The sequence below is a fragment of the Oncorhynchus nerka genome, linkage group LG13, assembly GCF_034236695.1.
Source record: "Oncorhynchus nerka isolate Pitt River linkage group LG13, Oner_Uvic_2.0, whole genome shotgun sequence".
In the NCBI taxonomy this organism is placed as follows: Eukaryota; Metazoa; Chordata; class Actinopteri; order Salmoniformes; family Salmonidae; genus Oncorhynchus; species Oncorhynchus nerka.
Genome location: NC_088408.1, coordinates 4610013 through 4633826, shown reverse-complemented (window position 1 = coordinate 4633826; position 23814 = coordinate 4610013). Strand labels below are relative to the sequence as shown.

Here is a 23814-nt window from a genome sequence, read left to right as displayed (position 1 = left end):
CAGAGGCTGGACTGAAACCTGAATGTCTTTGAGTTGGCCCAGCCAGAGGCCGGACTGAAACCTGATCGAACATCTCTGGAGAGACCTGTAAATAGCTGTGCAGCGACACTCCCCATCCAACCTGACAGAGCTTAAGAGGATCTGCAGAGAAGAATGGGAGAAACTCCCCAAATACAGGTGTGCCAAGCTTGTAGCATCACACCCAAGAAGACTCGAGGCTGTTTTCGCTGCCAAAGGTGCTTCAACAAAGTACTGAGTAAAGGGTCTGAATACTTACAGTACTAGTCACCTACTCATTTAAGACTGTGCAAAGCTGTCATCAAGGCAAAGGGTGGCTACTTTCAAGAATCTCAAATATATATAAAATATTGTTTTGATTTGTTTAACACTTTTTTGGTTACTACATGATTCCATGTGTGTTATTTCATAGTTTTGATGTCTTCACTTTTATTCTACAATGTAGAAAATAGTAAAAAAATAAAGAAAAACCCTTCAATGAGTAGATGTGTCCATACTTTTGACTGGTACTGTATGTAAATTTAATATCATTTATTTTTATTACATTTTTTTTTTGCTTTGTCATTATGGGGTATTGTGATGTCATTATGGGGTATTGTGATGTCATTATGGGGTATTGTGATGTCATTATAGGGTATTGTGATGTCATTATGGGGTATTGTGATGTCATTATGGGTTATTGTGATGTCATTATAGGGTATTGTGATGTCATTATGGGGTATTGTGCATAGATTGACGAGAGAGGGCTAAAAACAATTTAATCAATTTCAGAATAAGGCTGTAACCTAACAAAATGTGGAACAAGTCAAGGGGTCTGAATACCAGTGGAAACAGCACCTTTAAACCCCATTTACACAGAGACAAAACCCCTTATTTGATACATTTTGTTACCTTCTTCCTTGTAAAGGTGTGTGAAAGTGGTAGTGGGTCAAATACATGGTATATCATTTGACACATTTTGACCCAGCTCGAGACCATGTGTCCCAATATCAAACTGGGATGAATGGAGGTGTTTTCCCCCCACGGTAAATTCATTAACACGTCTATTGTTTAACACATCCCTAACTTGAAACAGTCCCTGTTTGAATACATTTGGGGTCATACAGAAAATTGCTTATCCCCCCCCCCCCCCCCAAGATAAAATCTATGTGTATTCTGTTTGAAAACAGTAGAAAGTGTTACAAACAGGTAGAAACAGACAGACAGGTCAGCAATCCAGAGGACAGACAGATCTCAGGGTTCCATCTGAGCCTCAGGGTTCCATCTGAGCCTCAGGGTTCCATCTGAGCCTCAGAGTTCCATCGGAGCCTCAGGGTTGCTCTCTCAATAGGAGGGAAGGAGGAAGGGAGCGAGGGAGGGAGAAGAAAGTGATCTCATAGTCATATGGTTGTTCTCCTTCTATCATCCCTCTTCTACCTCTCTCCTCCTCTCCATTTCTCGCATTTCCTCTCTCCTCCCAGATCTTCGTCCCTCTGCTGTGGACAGCTAGGTGAGAGGGTGAGGGTTCAGAGTTGCGAGTTCAGGGGTCCTGTGAATGGTGAACAGAGTCTCCTGGGGTTGCACTCGACGCCAGAACCTCACCTTCAGCTGCTTTCTAGGTGAGGAGAGAGAGGTTGAGACAGAAAGCAAGAGAGAGAGGTAGAGAGAGAGCAGAGAGAGAGATGTATTAAGAGACAGAGAGCAAGAGAGAGGTAGAGAGAGAGAGACAGAGTGCAAGAAAGGTAGAGAGAGAGGTAGAGAGAGAGATATGTATTAAGAGACAGAGAGCAAGAGAGATGTAGAGAGAGAGAGAGGAGGAGCAGAAGGAGAGAGATATGAGTATAGAGCTATCAGAGGTTGTCTTGACCAATATTGACCAAAGTCAAACCACTTCTTACACTAGAACTCTTGAACTAACATTTGGTGGGTAGGGGTGTACGTCTCGGAACTAGGTAGATGTTCTGGGTGGTGACTAAAGATCTTTGACTGTTTCCCTAATCCCTATGTGCCCTGGTGTGTGTGGGGGTTTACTTCTTGGCCAGTTCTTTAGAGATCTGTTCCAGTGTGCGTCCCTGAGTCTCTGGGATGAAGAGGATGACGAAGACCAGCAGGATGAAGCTTATGGTGGCGTACAGGAACATCACGTTGGGAACACCAATCCTCTCTGCAGGGGGACCATAATAGATGTTACACACCAATCCTCTCTGCAGGGGGACCATAATAGATGTTACACACCAATCCTCTCTGCAGGGGGACCATAATAGATGTTACACACCAATCCTCTCTGCAGGGGGACCATAACAGAATATACACACAATACCCCATAATTTTCAAAAAAGCTTTTTTGAATTTTTTTGCAAAGTTATAAAAAAATAAAAAACAGAACTATCACATTTCCATAAGTATTCAGACCCTTTACTCAGTACTTTGTTGAAGCACCTTTGGCAGTGATTACAGCCTCAAGTCTTCTTGGGTATGACACTACAAGCTTGGCACACCTGTATTTGGGGAGTTTCTCCCGTTCTTCTCTGCAGATCCTCTCAGCTCTGTCAGGTTGGATGGGGAGCGTCGCTGCACAGCTATTTTCAGGTCTCTCCAGAGATGTTAGATCGGGTTCAAGTCCGGGCTCTGGCTGGGTCACTCAAGGACATTCAGAGACTTGTCCCAAAGCCACTCCTGCGTTGTCTTGGCTGTGTGCTTAGGGTTGTTGTCCTATTGGAAGGTGAACCTTCACCCCAGTCTGAGTTCCTGACCGCTCTGAAGCAGGTTTTCATCAAGGATCTCTCTGTACTTCACTCCGTTCATCTTTGCCTCGATCCTGATTAGTCTCCCAGTCTGCTCTGTCAGAGTGACCATTGGGATCTTGGTCACCTCCCTGACCAAGGCCCTTCTCCCCCTCGATTTCTCAGTTTGGCCGGGCGGCCAGCTCTAGGAAGAGTCTTGGTGGTTCCAAACTTCTTCCATTTAAGAATGATGGAGGCCACTGTGTTCTTGGGGATCTTCAATGCTGCAGAAATGTTTTGGTACCCTTCCCCAGATCTGTGCCTCGGCACAATCCTGTCTCAGAGCTCTACGGACAATTCCTTCTACCTCATGGCTTGTTTTTTCTCTGACATGCACCTGTCAACTGTGGGACCTCATATACACAGGTGTGTGACTTTCCAAATCATGTCCAATCAATTGAATTTACCACAGGTGGACTCCAACCAAGTTGTAGAAACATCTCAAGGATGATAAATGGAAACAGGATGCAGCTGAGCTCAATTTCGAGTCTCATAGCAAAGGGGTCTGAATACTAATGTAAATAAGTATTTCTGTCTTTTATTTTTAATACATTTGAAAAACTGTTTTTTTTCTTCGCTTTATCATTATGGGGTATTGTGATGTCAATTATGGGGTATTGTGATGTCATTATGGGGTATTGTGATGTCATTATGGGGTATTGTGATGTCATTATGGGGATACCTAGGATAGGATAAAGTAATCCCTCTCACCCCCCCCCCCCTTAAAAGATTTAGATGCACTACTGTTCCACTGGATGTCATAAGGTGAATGCACCAATTTGTAAGTCGCTCTGGATAAGAGCGTCTGCTAAATGACTTAAATGTTAAATGTAAATGTATTGTGATGTCAATATGGGGTATTGTGATGTCAATATGGGGTATTGTGATGTCATTATGGGGTATTGTGATGTCATTATGGGGTATTGTGATGTCATTATGGGGTATTGTGATGTCATTATGGGGTATTGTGATGTCAATATGGGGTATTGTGATGTCATTATGGGGTATTGTGATGTCATTATGGGGTATTGTGATGTCATTATGGGGTATTGTGATGTCATTATGGGGTATTGTGATGTCATTATGGGGTATTGTGATGTCAATATGGGGTATTGTGATGTCATTATGGGGTATTGTGATGTCATTAGTGATGTCATTATGGGGTATTGTGATGTCATTATGGGGTATTGTTTGTAGATTGATGAGGGAAATGTTTGAATTAATCAATTATAGAATAAGGCTGTAAAACGTAACAAAATGTGTAAAAAATCAAGGGGTCTGAATACTTTCCGAAGGCACTGAATACTATTATATCCTACGTATTCTATATATTCTATATATACTATGCACATACTGTCATAATGTGTATTCATCCCATCACATATATATATATACTGTATATATACTCTGGACTCCGACATAGCCCGTCTTAATATTTCTATATTTCTTAATTACGTTATTTTACTTTTAGATTTGTGTGTATTGTGGTGAATTGTTAGATATTATTACACTGTTGGAGCTGAGAACACAATCATTTAGCTAAACCCGCAATAACATCTGCTGAATATGGGCATGTGACCAATAACATCTGTTAAATATGGACATGTGACCAATAACATCTGCTGAATATGGGCATGTGACCAATAACATCTGTTAAATATGGACCAATAACATCTGTTAAATATGTGTATGGACCAATAACATCTGTTAAATATGGACCAATAACATCTGTTAAATATGGGCATGTGACCAATAACATCTGCTGAATATGGGCATGTGACCAATAACATCTGCTGAATATGGGCATGTGACCAATAACATCTGCTGAATATGGGCATGTGACCAATAACATCTGCTGAATATGGGCATGTGACCAATAACATCTGCTGAATATGGGCATGTGACCAATAACATCTGCTGAATATGGGCATGTGACCAATAACATCTGCTGAATATGTGACCAATAACATCTGCTAAATATGGGCATGTGACCAATAACATCTGCTAAATATGGGCATGTGACCAATAACATCTGCTGAATATGGGCCAATAACATCTGTTAAATATGGGCATGTGACCAATAACATCTGATTTGAGGATCAACAGACTGATCAACTCTATGTGAAGGAGATGTGTCGTGCTGCTTGAGGTAAATGGTGGTCACACCACATACTGACTGGTTTTCTGACCCACAACTCCTACCTTTTTAAATAAAAAGGTATATGTGACCCACAGAAACATATATTTATTCTAAGTCATGTGAAATCCGTAGATTAGGGCCTAATGAATTTATTTAAATTGACAAGATTTCCTAATATGAACTGTTATTTTATTTTTTCAGTATAAGTGTGTCAGCGTAATAGTCAGGGTCAATTCAATAATATAAAAATATATCATCTATATTCAATATATAAATATATAATAATAATATATAATATATATATCAAAATATCATTATATACAAAAGTTGATTTAAATATATTCATATATTCATCGACTTATCAATATAACTCAACAAAAGTTGATTAAAATAATTTCCTTGAATTTCAAAATGACCCCAAGCCTGATATTAGTCTGAAACAGGGCTGTCCAACCCTCTTCCTGGAGATCTACTGTCCTGTGGGTCTTCAGTCCAACCCTCTTCCAGGAGATCTACTGTCCTGTAGGTTTTCAGTCCAACCCTCTTCCTGGAGATCTACTGTCCTGTAGGTTTTCAGTCCAACCCTCTTCCTGGAGATCTACTGTCCTGTAGGTTTTCAGTCCAACCCTCTTCCTGGAGATCTACTGTCCTGTAGGTTTTCAGTCCAACCCTCTTCCTGGAGATCTACTGTCCTGTAGGTCCAGTCCAACACTCTTCCTGGAGATCTACCGTCCTATAGGTTTTCAGGCCAACCCTCTTCCTGGAGATCTACTGTCCTGTAGGTTCAGTCCAATCCTCTTCCTGGAGATCTACTGTCCTGTAGGTTCAGTCCAATCCTCTTCCTGGAGATCTACTGTCCTGTAGGTTCAGTCCAACCCTCTTCCTGGAGATCTACTGTCCTGTAGGTTTTCAGTCCAACCCTCTTCCTGGAGATCTACTGTCCTGTAGGTTTTCAGTCCAACCCTCTTCCTGGAGATCTACTGTCCTGTAGGTTTTCAGTCCAACCCTCTTCCTGGAGATCTACTGTCCTGTAGGTTTTCAGTCCAACCCTCTTCCTGGAGATCTACTGTCCTGTAGGTTTTCAGTCCAACCCTCTTCCTGGAGATCTACTGTCCTGTGGGTCTTCAGTCCAACCCTCTTCCTGGAGATCTACTGTCCTGTGGGTCTTCAGTCCAACCCTCTTCCTGGAGATCTACTGTCCTGTAGGTTTTCAGTCCAACCCTCTTCCTGGAGATCTACTGTCCTGTAGGTTTTCAGTCCAACCCTCTTCCTGGAGATCTACTGTCCTGTAGGTTTTCAGTCCAACCCTCTTCCTGGAGATCTACTGTCCTGTGGGTCTTCAGTCCAACCCTCTTCCTGGAGATCTACTGTCCTGTGGGTCTTCAGTCCAACCCTCTTCCTGGAGATCTACTGTCCTGTAGGTTTTCAGTCCAACCCTCTTCCTACAGATCTACTTTCCTGTAGGTTTTCAGTCCAACCCTCTTCCTGGAGATCTACTGTCCTGTAGGTTTTCAGTTCAATCCTCTTCTTGGAGATCTACTGTCCTGTAGGTTTTCAGTTCAATCCTCTTCTTGGAGATCTACTGTCCTGTAGGTTTTCAGTCCAACCCTCTTCCTGGAGATCTACTGTCCTGTAGGTTTTCAGTCCAACCCTCTTCCTGGAGATCTACTGTCCTGTAGGTTTTCAGGCCAATCCTCTTCTTGGAGATCTACTGTAGTGTAGGTTCAGTCCAACCCTCTTCCTGGAGATCTACTGTCCTGTAGGTTTTCAGTCCAATCCTCTTCTTGGAGATCTACTGTCCTGTAGGTTTTCAGTCCAACCCTAATTTAACACACCTGATTCTACTAATTAGCTGCTCAACAAGACCTTAACTAGCTGAATCAGATATGCTAAATTAGGATTGGACTGAAAACCGACAGGACAGTAGATCTCCAGGAAGAGGGTTGGACTGCCCTGGTCTAGAAAAATCAGAGTGAAGACTCTAGCTGATTGCCGCTCTGCCTAGTTGGTTTGATTAACCTGCTGAACTAGTCTAGTTAGACATGACAAGATGAAAACCAGGCCCCGGTTCAAAATACCATCCGATATAGAGCCCTGGGAGGCAGCCCTAGTGTGTAATATCAATGGGAGGCAGCTCTAGTGTCTAATATCAATGGGAGGCAGCCCTAGTGTGTAATATCAATGGGAGGCAGGCCTAGTGTCTAATATCAATGGGAGGCAGCTCTAGTGTCTAATATCAATGGGAGGCAGCTCTAGTGTCTAATATCAATGGGAGGCAGCCCTAGTGTGTAATATCAATGGGAGGCAGGCCTAGTGTCTAATATCAATGGGAGGCAGCCCTAGTGTGTAATATCAATGGGAGGCAGCCCTAGTGTGTAACATCAATGGGAGGCAGCCCTAGTGTGTAACATCAATGGGAGGCAGCCCTAGTGTGTAATATCAATGGGAGGCAGCCCTAGTGTCTAATATCAATGGGAGGCAGCCCTAGTGTCTAATATCAATGGGAGGCAGCCCTAGTGTCTAATATCAATGGGAGGCAGCCCTAGTGTCTAATATCAATGGGAAGCAGCCCTAGTGTGTAATATCAATGGGAGGCAGCCCTAGTGTCTAATATCAATGGGAGGCAGCCCTAGTGTCTAATATCAATGGGAGGCAGCCCTAGTGTCTAATATCAATGGGAGGCAGCTCTAGTGTGTAATATCAATGGGAGGCAGCACTAGTGTGTAATATCAATGGGAGGCAGCTCTAGTGTGTAATATCAATGGGAGGCAGCCCTAGTGTGTAATATAATATACTGTATTTATTTATTCATATATACACACACTACCGTTCAAAAGTTTGGGGTCACTAAGAGAAATGTCTTTGTTATTAAAAGAAAAGCACATTTCTTGTCCATTAAAATAACATCAAATTGATCAGAAATACAGTGTAGTCTGATTAATGAAGGAATAAAACTGGCCTTCTCACATGTCCACAACAGGCAGCTTCATTAAATAGTACACGCAAAACACCAGTCTCAACGTCAACAGTGAAGAGGTGACTCTGGGATGCTGGCCTTCTAGGCAGAGTTCCTCTGTCCAGTCTCAACGTCAACAGTGAAGAGGAGACTCTGGGATGCTGGCCTTCTAGGCAGAGTTCCTCTGTCCAGTCTCAACGTCAACAGTGAAGAGGCGACTCCGGGATGCTGACCTTCTAGGCAGAGTTCCTCTGTCCAGTCTCAACGTCAACAGTGAAGAGGTGACTCTGGGATGCTGGCCTTCTAGGCAGAGTTCCTCTGTCCAGTCTCAACGTCAACAGTGAAGAGGTGACTCTGGGATGCTGGCCTTCTAGGCAGAGTTCCTCTGTCCAGTCTCAACGTCAACAGTGAAGAGGAGACTCTGGGATGCTGGCCTTCTAGGCAGAGTTCCTCTGTCCAGTCTCAACATCAACAGTGAAGAGGAGACTCTGGGTGTCTGGCCTTCTAGGCAGAGTTGCTCTGTCCAGTCTCAACGTCAACAGTGAAGAGGAGACTCCGGGATGATGGCCTTCTAGGCAGAGTTCCTCTGTCCAGTCTCAACGTCAACAGTGAAGAGGCGACTCCGGGATGCTGACCTTCTAGGCAGAGTTCCTCTGTCCAGTCTCAACGTCAACAGTGAAGAGGTGACTCTGGGATGCTGGCCTTCTAGGCAGAGTTCCTCTGTCCAGTCTCAACGTCAACAGTGAAGAGGTGACTCTGGGATGCTGGTCTTCTAGGCAGAGTTCCTCTGTCCAGTCTCAACGTCAACAGTGAAGAGGTGACTCTGGGATGCTGGCCTTCTAGGCAGAGTTCCTCTGTCCAGTCTCAACGTCAACAGTGAAGAGGAGACTCCGGGATGCTGGCCTTCTAGGCAGAGTTCCTCTGTCCAGTCTCAACGTCAACAGTGAAGAGGAGACTCCGGGATGCTGGCCTTCTAGGCAGAGTTCCTCTGTCCAGTCTCAACGTCAACAGTGAAGAGGAGACTCTGGGATGCTGGCCTTCTAGGCAGAGTTCCTCTGTCCAGTCTCAACGTCAACAGTGAAGAGGAGACTCTGGGATGCTGGCCTTCTAGGCAGAGTTCCTCTGTCCAGTCTCAACGTCAACAGTGAAGAGGAGACTCCGGGATGCTGACCTTCTAGGCAGAGTGCCTCTGTCCAGTCTCAACGTCAACAGTGAAGAGGAGACTCCGGGATGCTGGCCTTCTAGGCAGAGTTCCTCTGTCCAGTCTCAACGTCAACAGTGAAGAGGAGACTCCGGGGTGTCTGGCCTTCTAGGCAGAGTTCCTCTGTCCAGTCTCAACGTCAACAGTGAAGAGGAGACTCCGGGATGCTGGCCTTCTAGGCAGAGTTCCTCTGTCCAGTCTCAACGTCAACAGTGAAGAGGAGACTCCGGGATGCTGGCCTTCTAGGCAGAGTTGCTCTGTCCAGTCTCAACGTCAACAGTGAAGAGGAGACTCTGGGATGCTGGCCTTCTAGGCAGAGTTCCTCTGTCCAGTCTCAACGTCAACAGTGAAGAGGAGACTCCGGGATGCTGACCTTCTAGGCAGAGTTCCTCTGTCCAGTCTCAACGTCAACAGTGAAGAGGAGACTCCGGGGTGTCTGGCCTTCTAGGCAGAGTTCCTCTGTCCAGTCTCAACGTCAACAGTGAAGAGGTGACTCTGAGATGCTGGCCTTCTAGGCAGAGTTCCTCTGTCCAGTCTCAACGTCAACAGTGAAGAGGAGACTCCGGGATGCTGGCCTTCTAGGCAGAGTTCCTCTGTCCAGTCTCAACGTCAACAGTGAAGAGGAGACTCCGGGATGCTGGCCTTCTAGGCAGAGTTGCTCTGTCCAGTCTCAACGTCAACAGTGAAGAGGAGACTCTGGGATGCTGGCCTTCTAGGCAGAGTTCCTCTGTCCAGTCTCAACGTCAACAGTGAAGAGGAGACTCCGGGATGCTGGCCTTCTAGGCAGAGTTCCTCTGTCCAGTCTCAACGAAAACAGTGAAGAGGAGACTCCGGGATGATGGCCTTCTAGGCAGAGTTCCTCTGTCCAGTCTCAACGTCAACAGTGAAGAGGAGACTCTGGGATGCTGACCTTCTAGGCAGAGTTCCTCTGTCCAGTCTCAACGAAAACAGTGAAGAGGAGACTCCGGGATGCTGGCCTTCTAGGCAGAGTTCCTCTGTCCAGTCTCAACGTCAACAGTGAAGAGGAGACTCCGGGGTGTCTGGCCTTCTAGGCAGAGTTCCTCTGTCCAGTCTCAACGTCAACAGTGAAGAGGTGACTCTGGGATGCTGGCCTTCTAGGCAGAGTTCCTCTGTCCAGTCTCAACGTCAACAGTGAAGAGGAGACTCCGGGATGCTGGCCTTCTAGGCAGAGTTCCTCTGTCCAGTCTCAACGTCAACAGTGAAGAGGAGACTCCGGGATGCTGGCCTTCAAGGCTTCTGTTGGAACAGCACATTGGCTTGTCCACTTTGTTCAGATGTTGAAACCTTATTTCTCAGAAATAAGTTGCTAATTCCTTATTATAATTATAATATAATTATAATTATAAAATTATTATATGTTTTACGCTTATTTCCCATTTTTATATAAAACACAGACTAGACAACTACAAGGCTGCTTGGCGGTACGTGATATGAACCAGAATCAACGTTCATTTGTTGAATCCCGTTTTAGGAGTGTCCACTCGTTAACCTTATCGTTATGAAGCTTGGAGTATTTTTTAGTAAGATGGCGAATTACTCAGTGTGATTCCATACGACTGATTGTGTTGGACCTCAGCTGTACTGTACCTCAGCTGTACTGTACCTCAGCTGTACCTCAGCTGTACTGTACCTCAGCTGTACCTCAGCTGTACTGTACCTCAGCTGTACCTCAGCTGTGCTGTACCTCAGCTGTACTGTACCTCAGCTGTACTGTACCTCAGCTGTACCTCAGCTGTACCTCAGCTGTACTGTACCTCAGCTGTACTGTACCTCAGCTGTACTGTACTGTACCTCAGCTGTACCTCAGCTGTACCGTACCTCAGCTGTACCGCACCTCAGCTGTACCGCACCTCAGCTGTACCTCAGCTGTACTGTACCTCAGCTGTACCTCAGCTATACTGTACCTCAGCTGTACTGTACCTCAGCTGTACTGCACCTCAGCTGTACTGCACCTCAGCTGTACTGCACCTCAGCTGTACTGCACCTCAGCTGTACTGCACCTCAGCTGTACTGCACCTCAGCTGTACTGCACCTCAGCTGTACCTCAGCTGTACTGCACCTCAGCTGTACTGCACCTCAGCTGTACTGCACCTCAGCTGTACTGCACCTCAGCTGTACTGCACCTCAGCTGTACTGTACCTCAGCTGTACCTCAGCTGTACTGTACCTCAGCTGTACTGCACCTCAGCTGTACTGCACCTCAGCTGTACTGCACCTCAGCTGTACTGCACCTCAGCTGTACTGTACCTCAGCTGTACTGTACCTCAGCTGTACCTCAGCTGTACCTCAGCTGTACTGTACCTCAGCTGTACTGTACCTCAGCTGTACTGTACCTCAGCTGTACTGCACCTCAGCTGTACTGTACCTCAGCTGTACTGTACCTCAGCTGTACTGTACCTCAGCTGTACTGTACCTCAGCTGTACCTCAGCTGTACTGCACCTCAGCTGCACCTCAGCTGTACCTCAGCTGTACCTCAGCTGTACCTCAGCTGTACCTCAGCTGTACTGTACCTCAGCTGTACTGTACCTCAGCTGTACCTCAGCTGTACTGTACCTCAGCTGTACTGTACCTCAGCTGTACCGTACCTCAGCTGTACCGTACCACAGCTGTACCGTACCTCAGCTGTACCTCAGCTGTACCTCAGCTGTACCTCAGCTGTACTGTACCTCAGCTGTACTGTACCTCAGCTGTACCTCAACTGTACTGTACCTCAGCTGTACCTCAGCTGTACTGTACCTCAGCTGTACCTCAACTGTACTGTACCTCAGCTATACTGCACCTCAGCTGTACTGTACCTCAGCTGTACCTCAGCTGTACTGTACCTCAGCTGTACTGTACCTCAGCTGTACTGCACCTCAGCTGTACTGTACCTCAGCTGTACTGTACCTCAGCTGTACCTCAGCTGTACTGTACCTCAGCTGTACTGTACCTCAGCTGTACCTCAGCTGTACTGCACCTCAGCTGTACTGCACCTCAGCTGCACCTCAGCTGTACCTCAGCTGTACCTCAGCTGTACTGTACCTCAGCTGTACTGTACCTCAGCTGTACTGTACCTCAGCTGTACCGTACCTCAGCTGTACTGTACCTCAGCTGTACCGTACCTCAGCTGTACCGTACCTCAGCTGTACCGTACCACAGCTGTACCTCAGCTGTACCTCAGCTGTACCTCAGCTGTACTGTACCTCAGCTGTACTGTACCTCAGCTGTACCTCAACTGTACTGTACCTCAGCTGTACCTCAGCTGTACTGTACCTCAGCTGTACCTCAACTGTACTGTACCTCAGCTATATACTGTACCTCAGCTGTACCTCAGCTGTACTGTACCTCAGCTGTACTGTACCTCAACTGTACTGTACCTCAACTGTACTGTACCTCAGCTGTACTGCACCTCAGCTGTACTGCACCTCAGCTGTACTGCACCTCAGCTGTACTGCACCTCAGCTGAACTGTACCTCAGCTGTACCTCAGCTGTACTGTACCTCAGCTGTACTGTACCTCAGCTGTACCTCAGCTGTACCTCAGCTGTACTGTACCTGTTGCAGAGAGGAAGGTCATGGACATGAGGAGGTTGGTGGCCCAGTTGACAGCCGACACGACAGACACGGCTTTACCTCTGACCCCTGTAGGGAAGATCTCACTCAGCACCACATACACCACTGGAACAACACACACACAGGGGAGCACAGCAAGTACAAACACACACACACACACACACACACACACACACACACACACACACACACACACACACACACACACACGCAGCAAGTACAAACACACACACACACACACACACACATACACACACACACACACACACACACAGCAAGTACAAACACACACACACACACACACACACACAGCAAGTACAAACACACACACACACACACACCAAGTACAAACACACACACACACACACACACACACACAGCAAGTACAAACACACACACACACACACACACACACACACACACACACACACACACACACACAAGGACTCGTAAAACATCTCGAAGGGAATGTGACACATACAGTTATGACAACAGGCTCTATAACAGGCTCTATAACAGGCTCTACAGCAGGCTCTATAACAGGCTCTATAACAGGCTCTCCAGCAGGCCCTATAACAGGCTCTATAACAGGCTCTCCAGCAGGCTCTATAACAGGCTCTATAACAGGCCCTATAGCAGGCCCTATAGCAGGCTCTATAACAGGCTCTATAACAGGCTCTCCAGCAGGCCCTATAAAAGGCTCTATAACAGGCTCTATAACAGGCTCTACAGCAGGCTCTATAACAGGCCCTATAACAGGCTCTATAGCAGGCCCTATAGCAGGCTCTATAACAGGCCCTATAGCAGGCTCTATAACAGGCTCTATAACAGGCTCTATAACAGGCTCTATAGCAGGCCCTATAGCAGGCTCTATAACAGGCCCTATAGCAGGCTCTATAACAGGCTCTATAACAGGCTCTATAACAGGCCCTATAGCAGGCTCTATAACAGGCTCTACAGCAGGCTCTATAACAGGCCCTATAACAGGCTCTATAACAGGCCCTATAACAGGCTCTATAACAGGCTCTATAGCAGGCTCTATAGCAGGCTCTACAACAGGCTCTATAACAGGCTCTATAACAGGCTCTACAGCAGGCTCTACAACAGGCTCTATAACAGGCTCTATAACAGGCTTTATAACAGGCTCTATAACAGGCTTTATAACAGGCTCTATAGCAGGCTCTATAGCAGGCTCTATAACAGGCTTTATAACAGGCCCTATAGCAGGCCCTATAGCAGGCTCTATAACAGGCCCTATAGCAGGCTCTACAGCAGGCTCTATAACAGGCTCTATAACAGGCCCTATAGCAGGCCCTATAGCAGGCCCTATAGCAGGCCCTATAACAGGCTCTATAACAGGCCCTATAACAGGCTCTATAACAGGCTCTATAACAGGCTCTATAACAGGCCCTATAACAGGCTCTATAACAGGCTCTATAACAGGCTCTATAACAGGCTCTATAACAGGCTTTATAACAGGCTCTATAACAGGCTCTATAACAGGCTCTATAACAGGCTTTATAACAGGCTTTATAACAGGCTCTATAACAGGCTCTATAACAGGCTCTATAACAGGCTTTATAACAGGCTTTATAACAGGCTCTATAACAGGCTCTATAACAGGCTCTATAACAGGCCCTATAACAGGCTCTATAACAGGCTCTATAACAGGCCCTATAACAGGCTCTATAACAGGCTCTATAACAGGCTCTATAACAGGCCCTATAGCAGGCTCTATAACAGGCTCTATAACAGGCTCTATAACAGGCCCTATAGCAGGCCCTATAACAGGCTCTATAACAGGCTCTATAACAGGCTCTATAACAGGCTCTATAACAGGCCCTACAAGAGTTCAACATGAAGTTATAAAGATGGAGCTAGTCTTTAGCCCCTCCCTCTCTTCTCTCCCCTCTCTCTGTGCCTCCCTCTCTCTCTCTTCTCTCCCCTCTCTCTGTGCCTCTCTCTCTCTCTTCTCTCCCCTCTCTCTGTGCCTCCCTCTCTCTCTCTTCTCTCCCCTCTCTCTGTGCCTCTCTCTCTCTCTCCCCTCTCTCTGTGCCTCTCTCTCTCTCTCCCCTCTCTCTGTGCCTCTCCCTCTCTCTCCCCTCTCTCTGTGCCTCTCTCTCTCTCTCCCCTCTCTCTGTGCCTCTCTCTCCCCTCTCTCTGTGCCTCTCTCTCTCTCTCCCCTCTCTCTGTGCCTCTCTCTCTCGCTCTCTCTCTCTCTCCCCTCTCTCTGTGCCTCTCTCTCTCTCTCTCCCCTCTCTGTGCCTCTCTCTCTCTCTCCCCTCTCTCTGTGTGTGCCTCTCTCTCTCTCCCCTCTCTCTGTGCCTCTCTCTCTTTCACTCTCTCTCTCTCTCCATCGCTCTCGTTCCTAGCCAAAACAGTCTGTGCCTCTGTGCCTCTCTCTCTCTCTCTCTCTCTCTCTCTCTCTCTCCCCCCTCTCTGTGCCTCTCTCTCTCTCTCCCTCTCTCTCTCCATCGCTCTCGTTCCTAGCCAAAACAGTCTGTATGATTGGTGTCATGTGAGATAAGAACTCTAAGTCACTGGCAGAGACCCAACAGTATTGTGTGTGTGTGTGTGTGTGTGTGTGCGTGCGTGTGTGTGTTCTTACTTGGTCCGAGGCTGAAGGAGAAAGCAGCTACATACACCAGGAGGCTGACAAGTGAGATCCACTTCACATGACCCCGACCCCTAACCCCTGACCCCATCCCAGCATCCTCTCTCTTAGTCCCCAGAGCCTCCGCAGAGTCACTGCCATTCCATTGGCTCTCACCAGGAGGGGGCGTGATTAATTTAAAAGAGCTATAGTCCAATTCGGAGGAAGGAGTGTTTAAGTCCTGCCCCTGGTAGGTGTGGTTCAGCCCCACAGGGCTCTGGCATAGGCTGGTGAGATGGGTGTGGCTCTGCAAGGTCACCGCCCCTAGTGTCACCAGCGACATCGCCATGGCGACCGCACCGACACACAGGAAGCTCTTGGGCCCGACCCTGTCGACCAATAGGACGGCGGGAACCGTCCCCACCACTTTCACTACGCCGAAGCCCGTAGAGGCGAGGTTGGCGGCGGCGTCGCTATGGAAACCCACGCTGCGTAGTAGCGGCGAGGCGTACGAGAGGAGGTTGGGCTGACCCGTAGTCTGCTGCAGGAACACTAGAGCCACGCCCGTTAGCAATCGCCGGCGCAGGTTAGCCTTGTCGCTGAACAGCTCTCGGAAGCCGTGCTCCGCTTCCTCCTTAAGCCCCGCCTGGATGCCCCGTAGCTCCTCCTCCACGGTCTCCCTGCTGGCCACGCCCCTCAGACGGACCAGCACCTCCTTGGCCCGCGCCGAGTCGCCCCTGGCAACGAGGAAGCGCGGGCTGGGTGGGAGGAGGACGAGGGCAGCGGCCTGTAGAACGGCCGGCGGGAGGACAAGACCGAAGGTGTATCTCCACCCATTAGGCAGCGCAGAGAATGCGTAGCTACACCCGAAACCTAGCAATACCCCGACAACCACCATCAGCTCGTACAGTGTCACTAACAACCCACGGCGCTCCCGTGGCGCAATCTCCGCTATGTACATGCACGCCGCCGTACCCGACAGCGCTGTCCCCATGCCAACCACGGCGCGGCCGAGCGACAGCGTGGTGAGCGAGGCCGGGAGCAGTAGTAGCATGGTACCCCCAGCCACCAGGCCTCCGGACAGAAGCATGGACCAGCGGCGTCCGTAGCGGTCCAGGCCCCAGCCTCCAACAATGGAGATCACCAGACAGCCCAGCAGCAGAGACCCCACCAGGAGCTCCTGTTCCCGGCATGACAGAGAGAGGATACCCCTTAGCTGGAGCAGGACCCCGGAGGTCAGGCCTAATTCATAGCCCAACATCAAGCCACTGAGAGATGCAGCTATTGCTGCTAGGACAACCAGCCAGGTACAACCTGAAGGGAGGGAGGAGGGAGGAGAGAAGAGAGAAATTAAACAGTATTTCATTATAGAGCAAAGAACATGAAGAAAAAAATCCTTCAGCGGTCACTATTATTGAGGTATAAACATTCTGTTGTGTATCAAAACATCACGTCGTTTCTATGGTTTATTTAGCCAGGAGGGTCCACTGAGACATGTCCTTTCTACAGGACCCTGTCTGTCAAAGATCAGTCGTAGAAATCCAAAATAACGTCACAGATCTTCGTTGTAAAGGGTTTAAACACAATTAATGAACATGCACCTGTGGAACGGCTTACAGACGGTAGGCAATTAAGGTCACAGTTATGAAAAACTTAGAGGACACTAAAGAGGCCTTTCTACTGACTCTGAAAAACACCCAAAGAAAGTTGCCCAGGGTCCCTGCTCATCTGTGTGAACGTGCCTTAGGCGTGCTGCAAGGAGGCATGAGGACTGCAGATGTGGCCAGGGCAATAAATTGCAATGTCCGTACTGTGAGATGCCTAAGACAGCGCTACAGGGAGACAGGACGGACAGCTGATCATCCTCGCAGTGGCAGACCACGTGTAACAACACCTGCACAGGATCGGTACATCCGAACATCACACCTGCAGGACAGGTACAGGATGGCAACAACAACTGCCTGAGTTACACCAGGAACACACAATCCCTCCATCAGTGCTCAGACTGTCCGCAATAGGCTGAGAGAGGCTGGACTGAGGACTTGTAGGCCTGTTGTAAGGCAGGTCCTCACCAGACATCACTGGCAACAACATCGCCTATGGACACAAACCCACCGTCACTGGACCAGACAGGACTGGCAAAAAGTGCTCTTCACTGACGAGTCGCGGTTTTGTCTCACCAGGGGAGATGGTCGGATTCACGTTTATCGTCGAAGTAATGAGCGTTACACCGAGGCCTGTACTCTGGAACGGGATCGATTTGGAGGTGGAGGGTCTGTCATGGTCTGGAGCGGTGTGTCACAGCATCATCGGACTGAGCTGTGCGTTACAGGGAAGACATCCTCCTCCCTCATGTGGTACCCTTCCTGCAGGCTCATCCTGACATGACAATGCCACCAGCCATACTGCTCGTTCTGTGTGTGATTTCCTGCAAGACAGGAATGCCAGTGTTCTGCCATGGTCAGCGAAGAGCCCGGAACTCAATCCCATAGAACACCCTGGGACATGTTGGATCGGAGGGTGAGGGCTAGGGCCATTCCCCCCCAGAAATGTCCGGGAACATGCAGGTGCCTTGGTGGAAGAGTGGGGTAACATCTCACAGCAAGAACTGGCAAATCTGGTGCAGTCCATGAGGAGGATATGCACTACAGTACTTAATGCAGCTGGTGGCCACACCAGACACTGACTGTTCCTTTAGATTTTGACCCCCCCTTTTGTTCAGTGACACATTATTCCCTTTCTGTTAGTCACACATCTGTAGAACTTGTTCAGTTTATGTTGTTGAATCTTGTTATGTTCATACAAATATTTACACATGTTAAGTTTTCTGAAAATAAACGCAGTTGACAGTGAGAGGACGTTTCTTTTTTTTTGCTGAGTTTATTTATTTATTATTTATTTACATGGTTAATTTAGCGAGGTGTCACGTACGTGTGGAGAGACGGACCAAGGCACAGCGGATGTTGAGTTCCACATAATTTCTTAATAAATTGAAAAACAATAAATCAATAAACTACCAATGAAACGTGACTACGTGGTGCACAGGCACAAAACACAAAATAATATCCCACAAACACAGGTGGGAACAATAACTACTTAAATATGATCCCCAATTAGAGACAACAATTACCAGCTGCCTCTAATTGGGAATCATACAAATCACCAACATAGAAATAATAAACTAGAACCCCACATAGAAATAATAAACTAGAATACCCCCCAGTCACGCCCTGACCTACCATAGAGAAACAAAGGCTCTCTATGGTCAGGGCGTGACACCAGGAAAGTCCACTGAGACATTTCTATTGGTTATTTAACCAGGAGAGTCTGCTGAGACATTTCTATTGGTTATTTAACCAGGAGAGTCTGCTGAGACATTTCTATTGGTTATTTAACCAGGAGAGTCTGCTGAGACATTTATATTGGTTATTTAACCAGGAGAGTCTGCTGAGACATTTCTATTGGTTATTTAATCAGGAGAGTCTGCTGAGACATTTCTATTGGTTATTTAACCAGGAGAGTCTGCTGAGACATTTCTATTGGTTATTTAACCAGGAGAGTCTGCTGAGACATTTCTATTGGTTATTTAACCAGGAGAGTCTGCTGAGACATTTCTATTGGTTATTTAACCAGGAGAGTCTGCTGAGACATTTCTATTGGTTATTTAACCAGGAGAGTCTGCTGAGACATTTCTATTGGTTATTTAACCAGGAGAGTCTGCTGAGACATTTCTATTGGTTATTTAACCAGGAGAGTCTGCTGAGACATTTCTATTGGTTATTTAACCAGGAGAGTCTGCTGAGTTTTTTTAAACATTCATATGGATATGGACATATATTCATATGCATAGCTCAGGGCAACAACCGAGGACAGGTTTGAAACAACTGGGGGTCCCCGAGAAGAGGTTTGACATGTCTGGAGGTCCTGAGGAGAGGTTTGACATGTCTGGGGGTCCTGAGGAGAGGTTTGACACGTCTGGGGGTCCTGAGGAGAGGTTTGACACGTCTGGAGGTCCTGAGGAGAGGTTTGACATGTCTGGGGGTTCTGAGGAGAGGTTTGACACGTCTGGAGGTCCTGAGGAGAGATTTGACACGTCTGGAGGTCCTGAGGAGAGGTTTGACACGTCTGGGGGTCCTGAGGAGAGGTTTGACACATCTGGGGGTCCTGAGGACAGGTTTGACATGTCTGGGGGTCCTGAGGAGAGTTTGACATGTCTGGTGTGACATGTCTGGGGGTCCTGAGGAGAGGTTTGACATGTCTGGGAGTCCCCGAGAAGAGGTTTGACATGTCTGGGAGTCCCTGAGAAGAGGTGTCACATGTCTGGGGTTCCTGAGGAGAGGTTTGACATGTCTGGGGGTCCTGAGGAGAGGTTTGACATGACTGGGGGTCCTGAGGAGAGGTTTGACACGTCTGGGGGTCCTGAGAAGAGGTTTGACATGTCTGGGGGTCCTGAGGAGAGGTTTGACATGTCTGGGGGTCCTGAGGAGAGGTTTGACATGTCTGGGGTCCTGGAGGAGGTTTGGTTTGACATGTCTGGGGTCCTGAGGAGAGGTTTGACATGTCTGGGGGTCCTGAGGAGAGTCTGTTTGACATGTCTGGAGGTCCTGAGGAGAGGTTTGACATGTCTGGGGTCCTGGAGGAGAGGTTTGACATGTCTGGGGGTCCTGGAGGAGAGGTTTGACATGTCTGGGGTCCTGAGGAGAGGTTTGACTGGGGTCCTGGAGGACGTCTGGGGGGTCCTGAGGAGAGGTTTGACATGTCTGGGGTTCCTGAGGAGAGGTTTGACATGTCTGGAGGTCCTGAGGAGAGGTTTGACATGTCGTCTGGGGGGGTCCTGAGGAGAGGTTTGACATGTCTGGGGTTCCTGGGTCCTGAGGAGAGGTTTGACATGTCTGGGGTCCTGAGGAGAGGTTTGACATGTCTGGGGTCCTGAGGAGAGGTTTGACATGTCTGGGGTCTGGGGGTCTTGAGGAGAGGTTTGACATGTCTGGGGTCCTGAGGAGAGGTTTGACATGTCTGGGGTCCTGAGGAGAGGTTTGACATGTCTGGGGTCCTGAGGAGAGGTTTGACATGTCTGGGGGTCCTGAGGACAGGTTTGACATGTCTGGGGGTCCTGAGGAGAGGTTTGACACGTCTGGGGGTCCTGAGGACAGGTTTGACATGTCTGGGGGTCCTGAGGAGAGGTTTGACATGTCTGGGAGTCCCCGAGGAGAGGTTTGACATGTCTGGGGGTCCTGAGGAGAGGTTTGACATGTCTGGGGGTCCTGAGGAGAGGTTTGACATGTCTGGGGGTCCTGAGGAGAGGTTTGACATGTCTGGGGTCCTGGGGTCCTGGAGGAGGTTTGACATGTCTGGGGTCCTGAGGAGAGGTTTGACATGTCTGGGGGTCCTGAGGAGAGGTTTGACATGTCTGGGGTCCTGGAGGAGGAGTCTGGGGTCCTGAGGAGGTTTGACATGTCTGGGGTCCTGAGGAGAGGTTTGACATGTCTGGGGTCCTGAGGAGAGGTTTGACATGTCTGGGGTCCTGAGGAGAGGTTTGACATGTCTGGAGGTCCTGAGGAGAGGTTTGACATGTCTGGGGGTCCTGAGGAGAGGTTTGACATGTCTGGGGTTCCTGAGGAGAGGTTTGACATGTCTGGGGTCCTGAGGAGAGGTTTGACATGTCTGGGGGTCCTGAGGAGAGGTTTGACATGTCTGGGGGTCCTGAGGAGAGGTTTGACATGTCTGGGGTCCTGAGGAGAGGTTTGACATGTCTGGGGTCCTGAGGAGAGGTTTGACATGTCTGGGGTCCTGAGGAGAGGTTTGACATGTCTGGGGTCCTGAGGAGAGGTTTGACATGTCTGGGGTCCTGAGGAGAGGTTTGACATGTCGTCTGGGGGTCCTGAGGAGAGGTTTGACATGTCTGGGGTCCTGAGGAGAGGTTTGACATGTCTGGGGTCCTGAGTCCTCTGAGGAGAGGTTTGACATGTCTGGGGTCCTGAGGAGAGGTTTGACATGTCTGGGGGTCTGGGGGTCCTGGGGAGGAGGTTTGACATGTCTGGGGTCCTGAGGAGAGGTTTGACATGTCTGGGGGTCCTGAGGAGAGGTTTGACATGTCTGGGGTCCTGAGGAGAGGTTTGACATGTCTGGGGTCCTGAGGAGAGGTTTGACATGTCTGGGGGTCCTGAGGAGAGGTTTGACATGTCTGGGGGTCCTGAGGAGAGGTTTGACATGTCTGGGGTCCTGAGGAGAGGTTTGACATGTCTGGGGTCCTGAGGAGAGGTTTGACATGTCTGGGGTCCTGAGGAGAGGTTTGACACGTCTGGGGGTCCTGAGGAGAGGTTTGACATGTCTGGGGGTCCTGAGGAGAGGTTTGACATGTCTGGGGTCCTGAGGAGAGGTTTGACATGTCTGGGGTCCTGAGGAGAGGTTTGACATGTCTGGGGTCCTGAGGAGAGGTTTGACATGTCTGGGGGTCCTGAGGAGAGGTGTCACATGTCTGGGGTTCCTGAGGAGAGGTTTGACATGTCTGGGGTTCCTGAGGAGAGGTTTGACATGTCTGGGGGTCCTGAGGAGAGGTTTGACATGACTGGGGGTCTTGAGGAGAGGTTTGACACGTCTGGGGGTCCTGAGAAGAGGTTTGACATGTCTGGGGGTCCTGAGGGATGGTTTGACATGTCTGGGGGTCCTGAGGAGAGGTTTGACATGTCTGGGGTCCTGAGGAGAGGTTTGACATGTCTGGAGGTCCTGAGGAGAGGTTTGACATGTCTGGGGTCCTGAGGAGAGGTTTGACATGTCTGGGGTCCTGAGGAGAGGTTTGACATGTCTGGGGGTCCTGAGGAGAGGTTTGACATGTCTGGGGTCCTGAGGAGAGGTTTGACATGTCTGGGGTCCTGAGGAGAGGTTTGACATGTCTGGGGTCCTGAGGAGAGGTTTGACATGTCTGGGGTCCTGGAGGAGAGGTTTGACATGTCTGGGGTCCTGAGGAGTCTGGGGTCCTGGAGGTTTGACATGTCTGGGGTCATGTCTGGGGTCCTGGAGGAGAGGTTTGACATGTCTGGGGTCCTGAGGAGAGGTTTGACATGTCTGGAGGTCCTGGGGAGAGGTTTGACATGTCTGGGGTCCTGAGGAGAGGTTTGACATGTCTGGGGGTCCTGAGGAGAGGTTTGACATGTCTGGGGGTCCTGAGGAGAGGTTTGACATGTCTGGGGTCCTGAGGAGAGGTTTGACATGTCTGGGGTCCTGAGGAGAGGTTTGACATGTCTGGGGTCCTGAGGAGAGGTTTGACATGTCTGGGGGTCCTGAGGAGAGGTTTGACATGTCTGGGGTCCTGAGGAGAGGTTTGACATGTCTGGGGTCCTGGAGGACAGGTTTGACATGTCTGGGGTCCTGGAGGAGGTTTGACATGTCTGGGGTTTTTGACATGTCTGGGGTCCTGGAGGACAGGTTTGACATGTCTGGGGTCCTGAGGAGAGGTTTGACATGTCTGGGGTCCTGGAGGAGAGGTTTGACATGTCTGGGGTCCTGAGGAGAGGTTTGACATGTCTGGGGGTCCTGGAGGAGAGGTTTGACATGTCTGGGGTCCTGGAGGACAGGTTTGACATGTCTGGGGTTTGACCTGGACATGTCTGGGGTCCTGGAGGAGAGGTTTGACATGTCTGGGGTCCTGGAGGACAGGTTTGACATGTCTGGGGTCCTGGAGGACAGGTTTGACATGTCTGGGGTCCTGGAGGACAGGTTTGACATGTCTGGGGTCCTGGAGGACAGGTTTGACATGTCTGGGGTCCTGGAGGACAGGTTTGACATGTCTGGGGTCCTGGAGGACAGGTTTGACATGTCTGGGGTCCTGGAGGACAGGTTTGACATGTCTGGGGTCCTGGAGGAGAGGTTTGACATGTCTGGGGTCCTGAGGAGAGGTTTGACATGTCTGGGGTCCTGGAGGAGAGGTTTGACATGTCTGGGGTCCTGAGGAGAGGTTTGACATGTCTGGGGTCCTGTCCTGGGGGAGGAGGTTTGACATGTCTGGGGTCCTGAGGAGAGGTTTGACATGTCTGGGGTCCTGGAGGACAGGTTTGACATGTCTGGGGTCCTGGAGGACAGGTTTGACATGTCTGGGGTCCTGAGGAGGTTTGACATGAGGTTTGACATGTCTGGGGGTCCTGGAGGACAGGTTTGACATGTCTGGGGTCCTGGAGGAGAGGTTTGACATGTCTGGGGTCCTGGAGGACAGGTTTGACATGTCTGGGGTCCTGGAGGAGAGGTTTGACATGTCTGGGGTCCTGGAGGACAGGTTTGACATGTCTGGGGTCCTGGAGGAGAGGTTTGACATGTCTGGGGTCCTGGAGGACAGGTTTGACATGTCTGGGGTCCTGGAGGACAGGTTTGACATGTCTGGGGTCCTGGAGGACAGGTTTGACATGTCTGGGGTCCTGGAGGAGAGGTTTGACATGTCTGGGGTCCTGGAGGACAGGTTTGACATGTCTGGGGTCCTGGAGGACAGGTTTGACATGTCTGGGGTCCTGGAGGACAGGTTTGACATGTCTGGGGTCCTGGAGGACAGGTTTGACATGTCTGGGGTCCTGGAGGACAGGTT

The 23814-nt window shown here is 49.1% G+C and overlaps 1 protein-coding gene across 1 annotated transcript in view; it reads right to left on the bottom strand.

Moving 5' to 3' along the window:
* Nucleotides 1-759: 759 nt before the first annotated feature.
* Nucleotides 760-23814, bottom strand: part of slc2a12 (solute carrier family 2 member 12) — a 41430-nt gene continuing 18375 nt past the window's right edge. Inside the window, exons 3-6 of the mRNA XM_065026130.1 lie at nucleotides 15258-16556; nucleotides 12632-12754; nucleotides 2029-2161; nucleotides 760-1612 (exon numbers count right to left, since the gene is read on the bottom strand). Of these exons, the coding sequence (XP_064882202.1) occupies nucleotides 1504-1612; nucleotides 2029-2161; nucleotides 12632-12754; nucleotides 15258-16556 (1664 nt within the window). The 3' untranslated portion in view covers nucleotides 760-1503. The remainder of the gene's footprint in view (nucleotides 1613-2028; nucleotides 2162-12631; nucleotides 12755-15257; nucleotides 16557-23814) is intronic.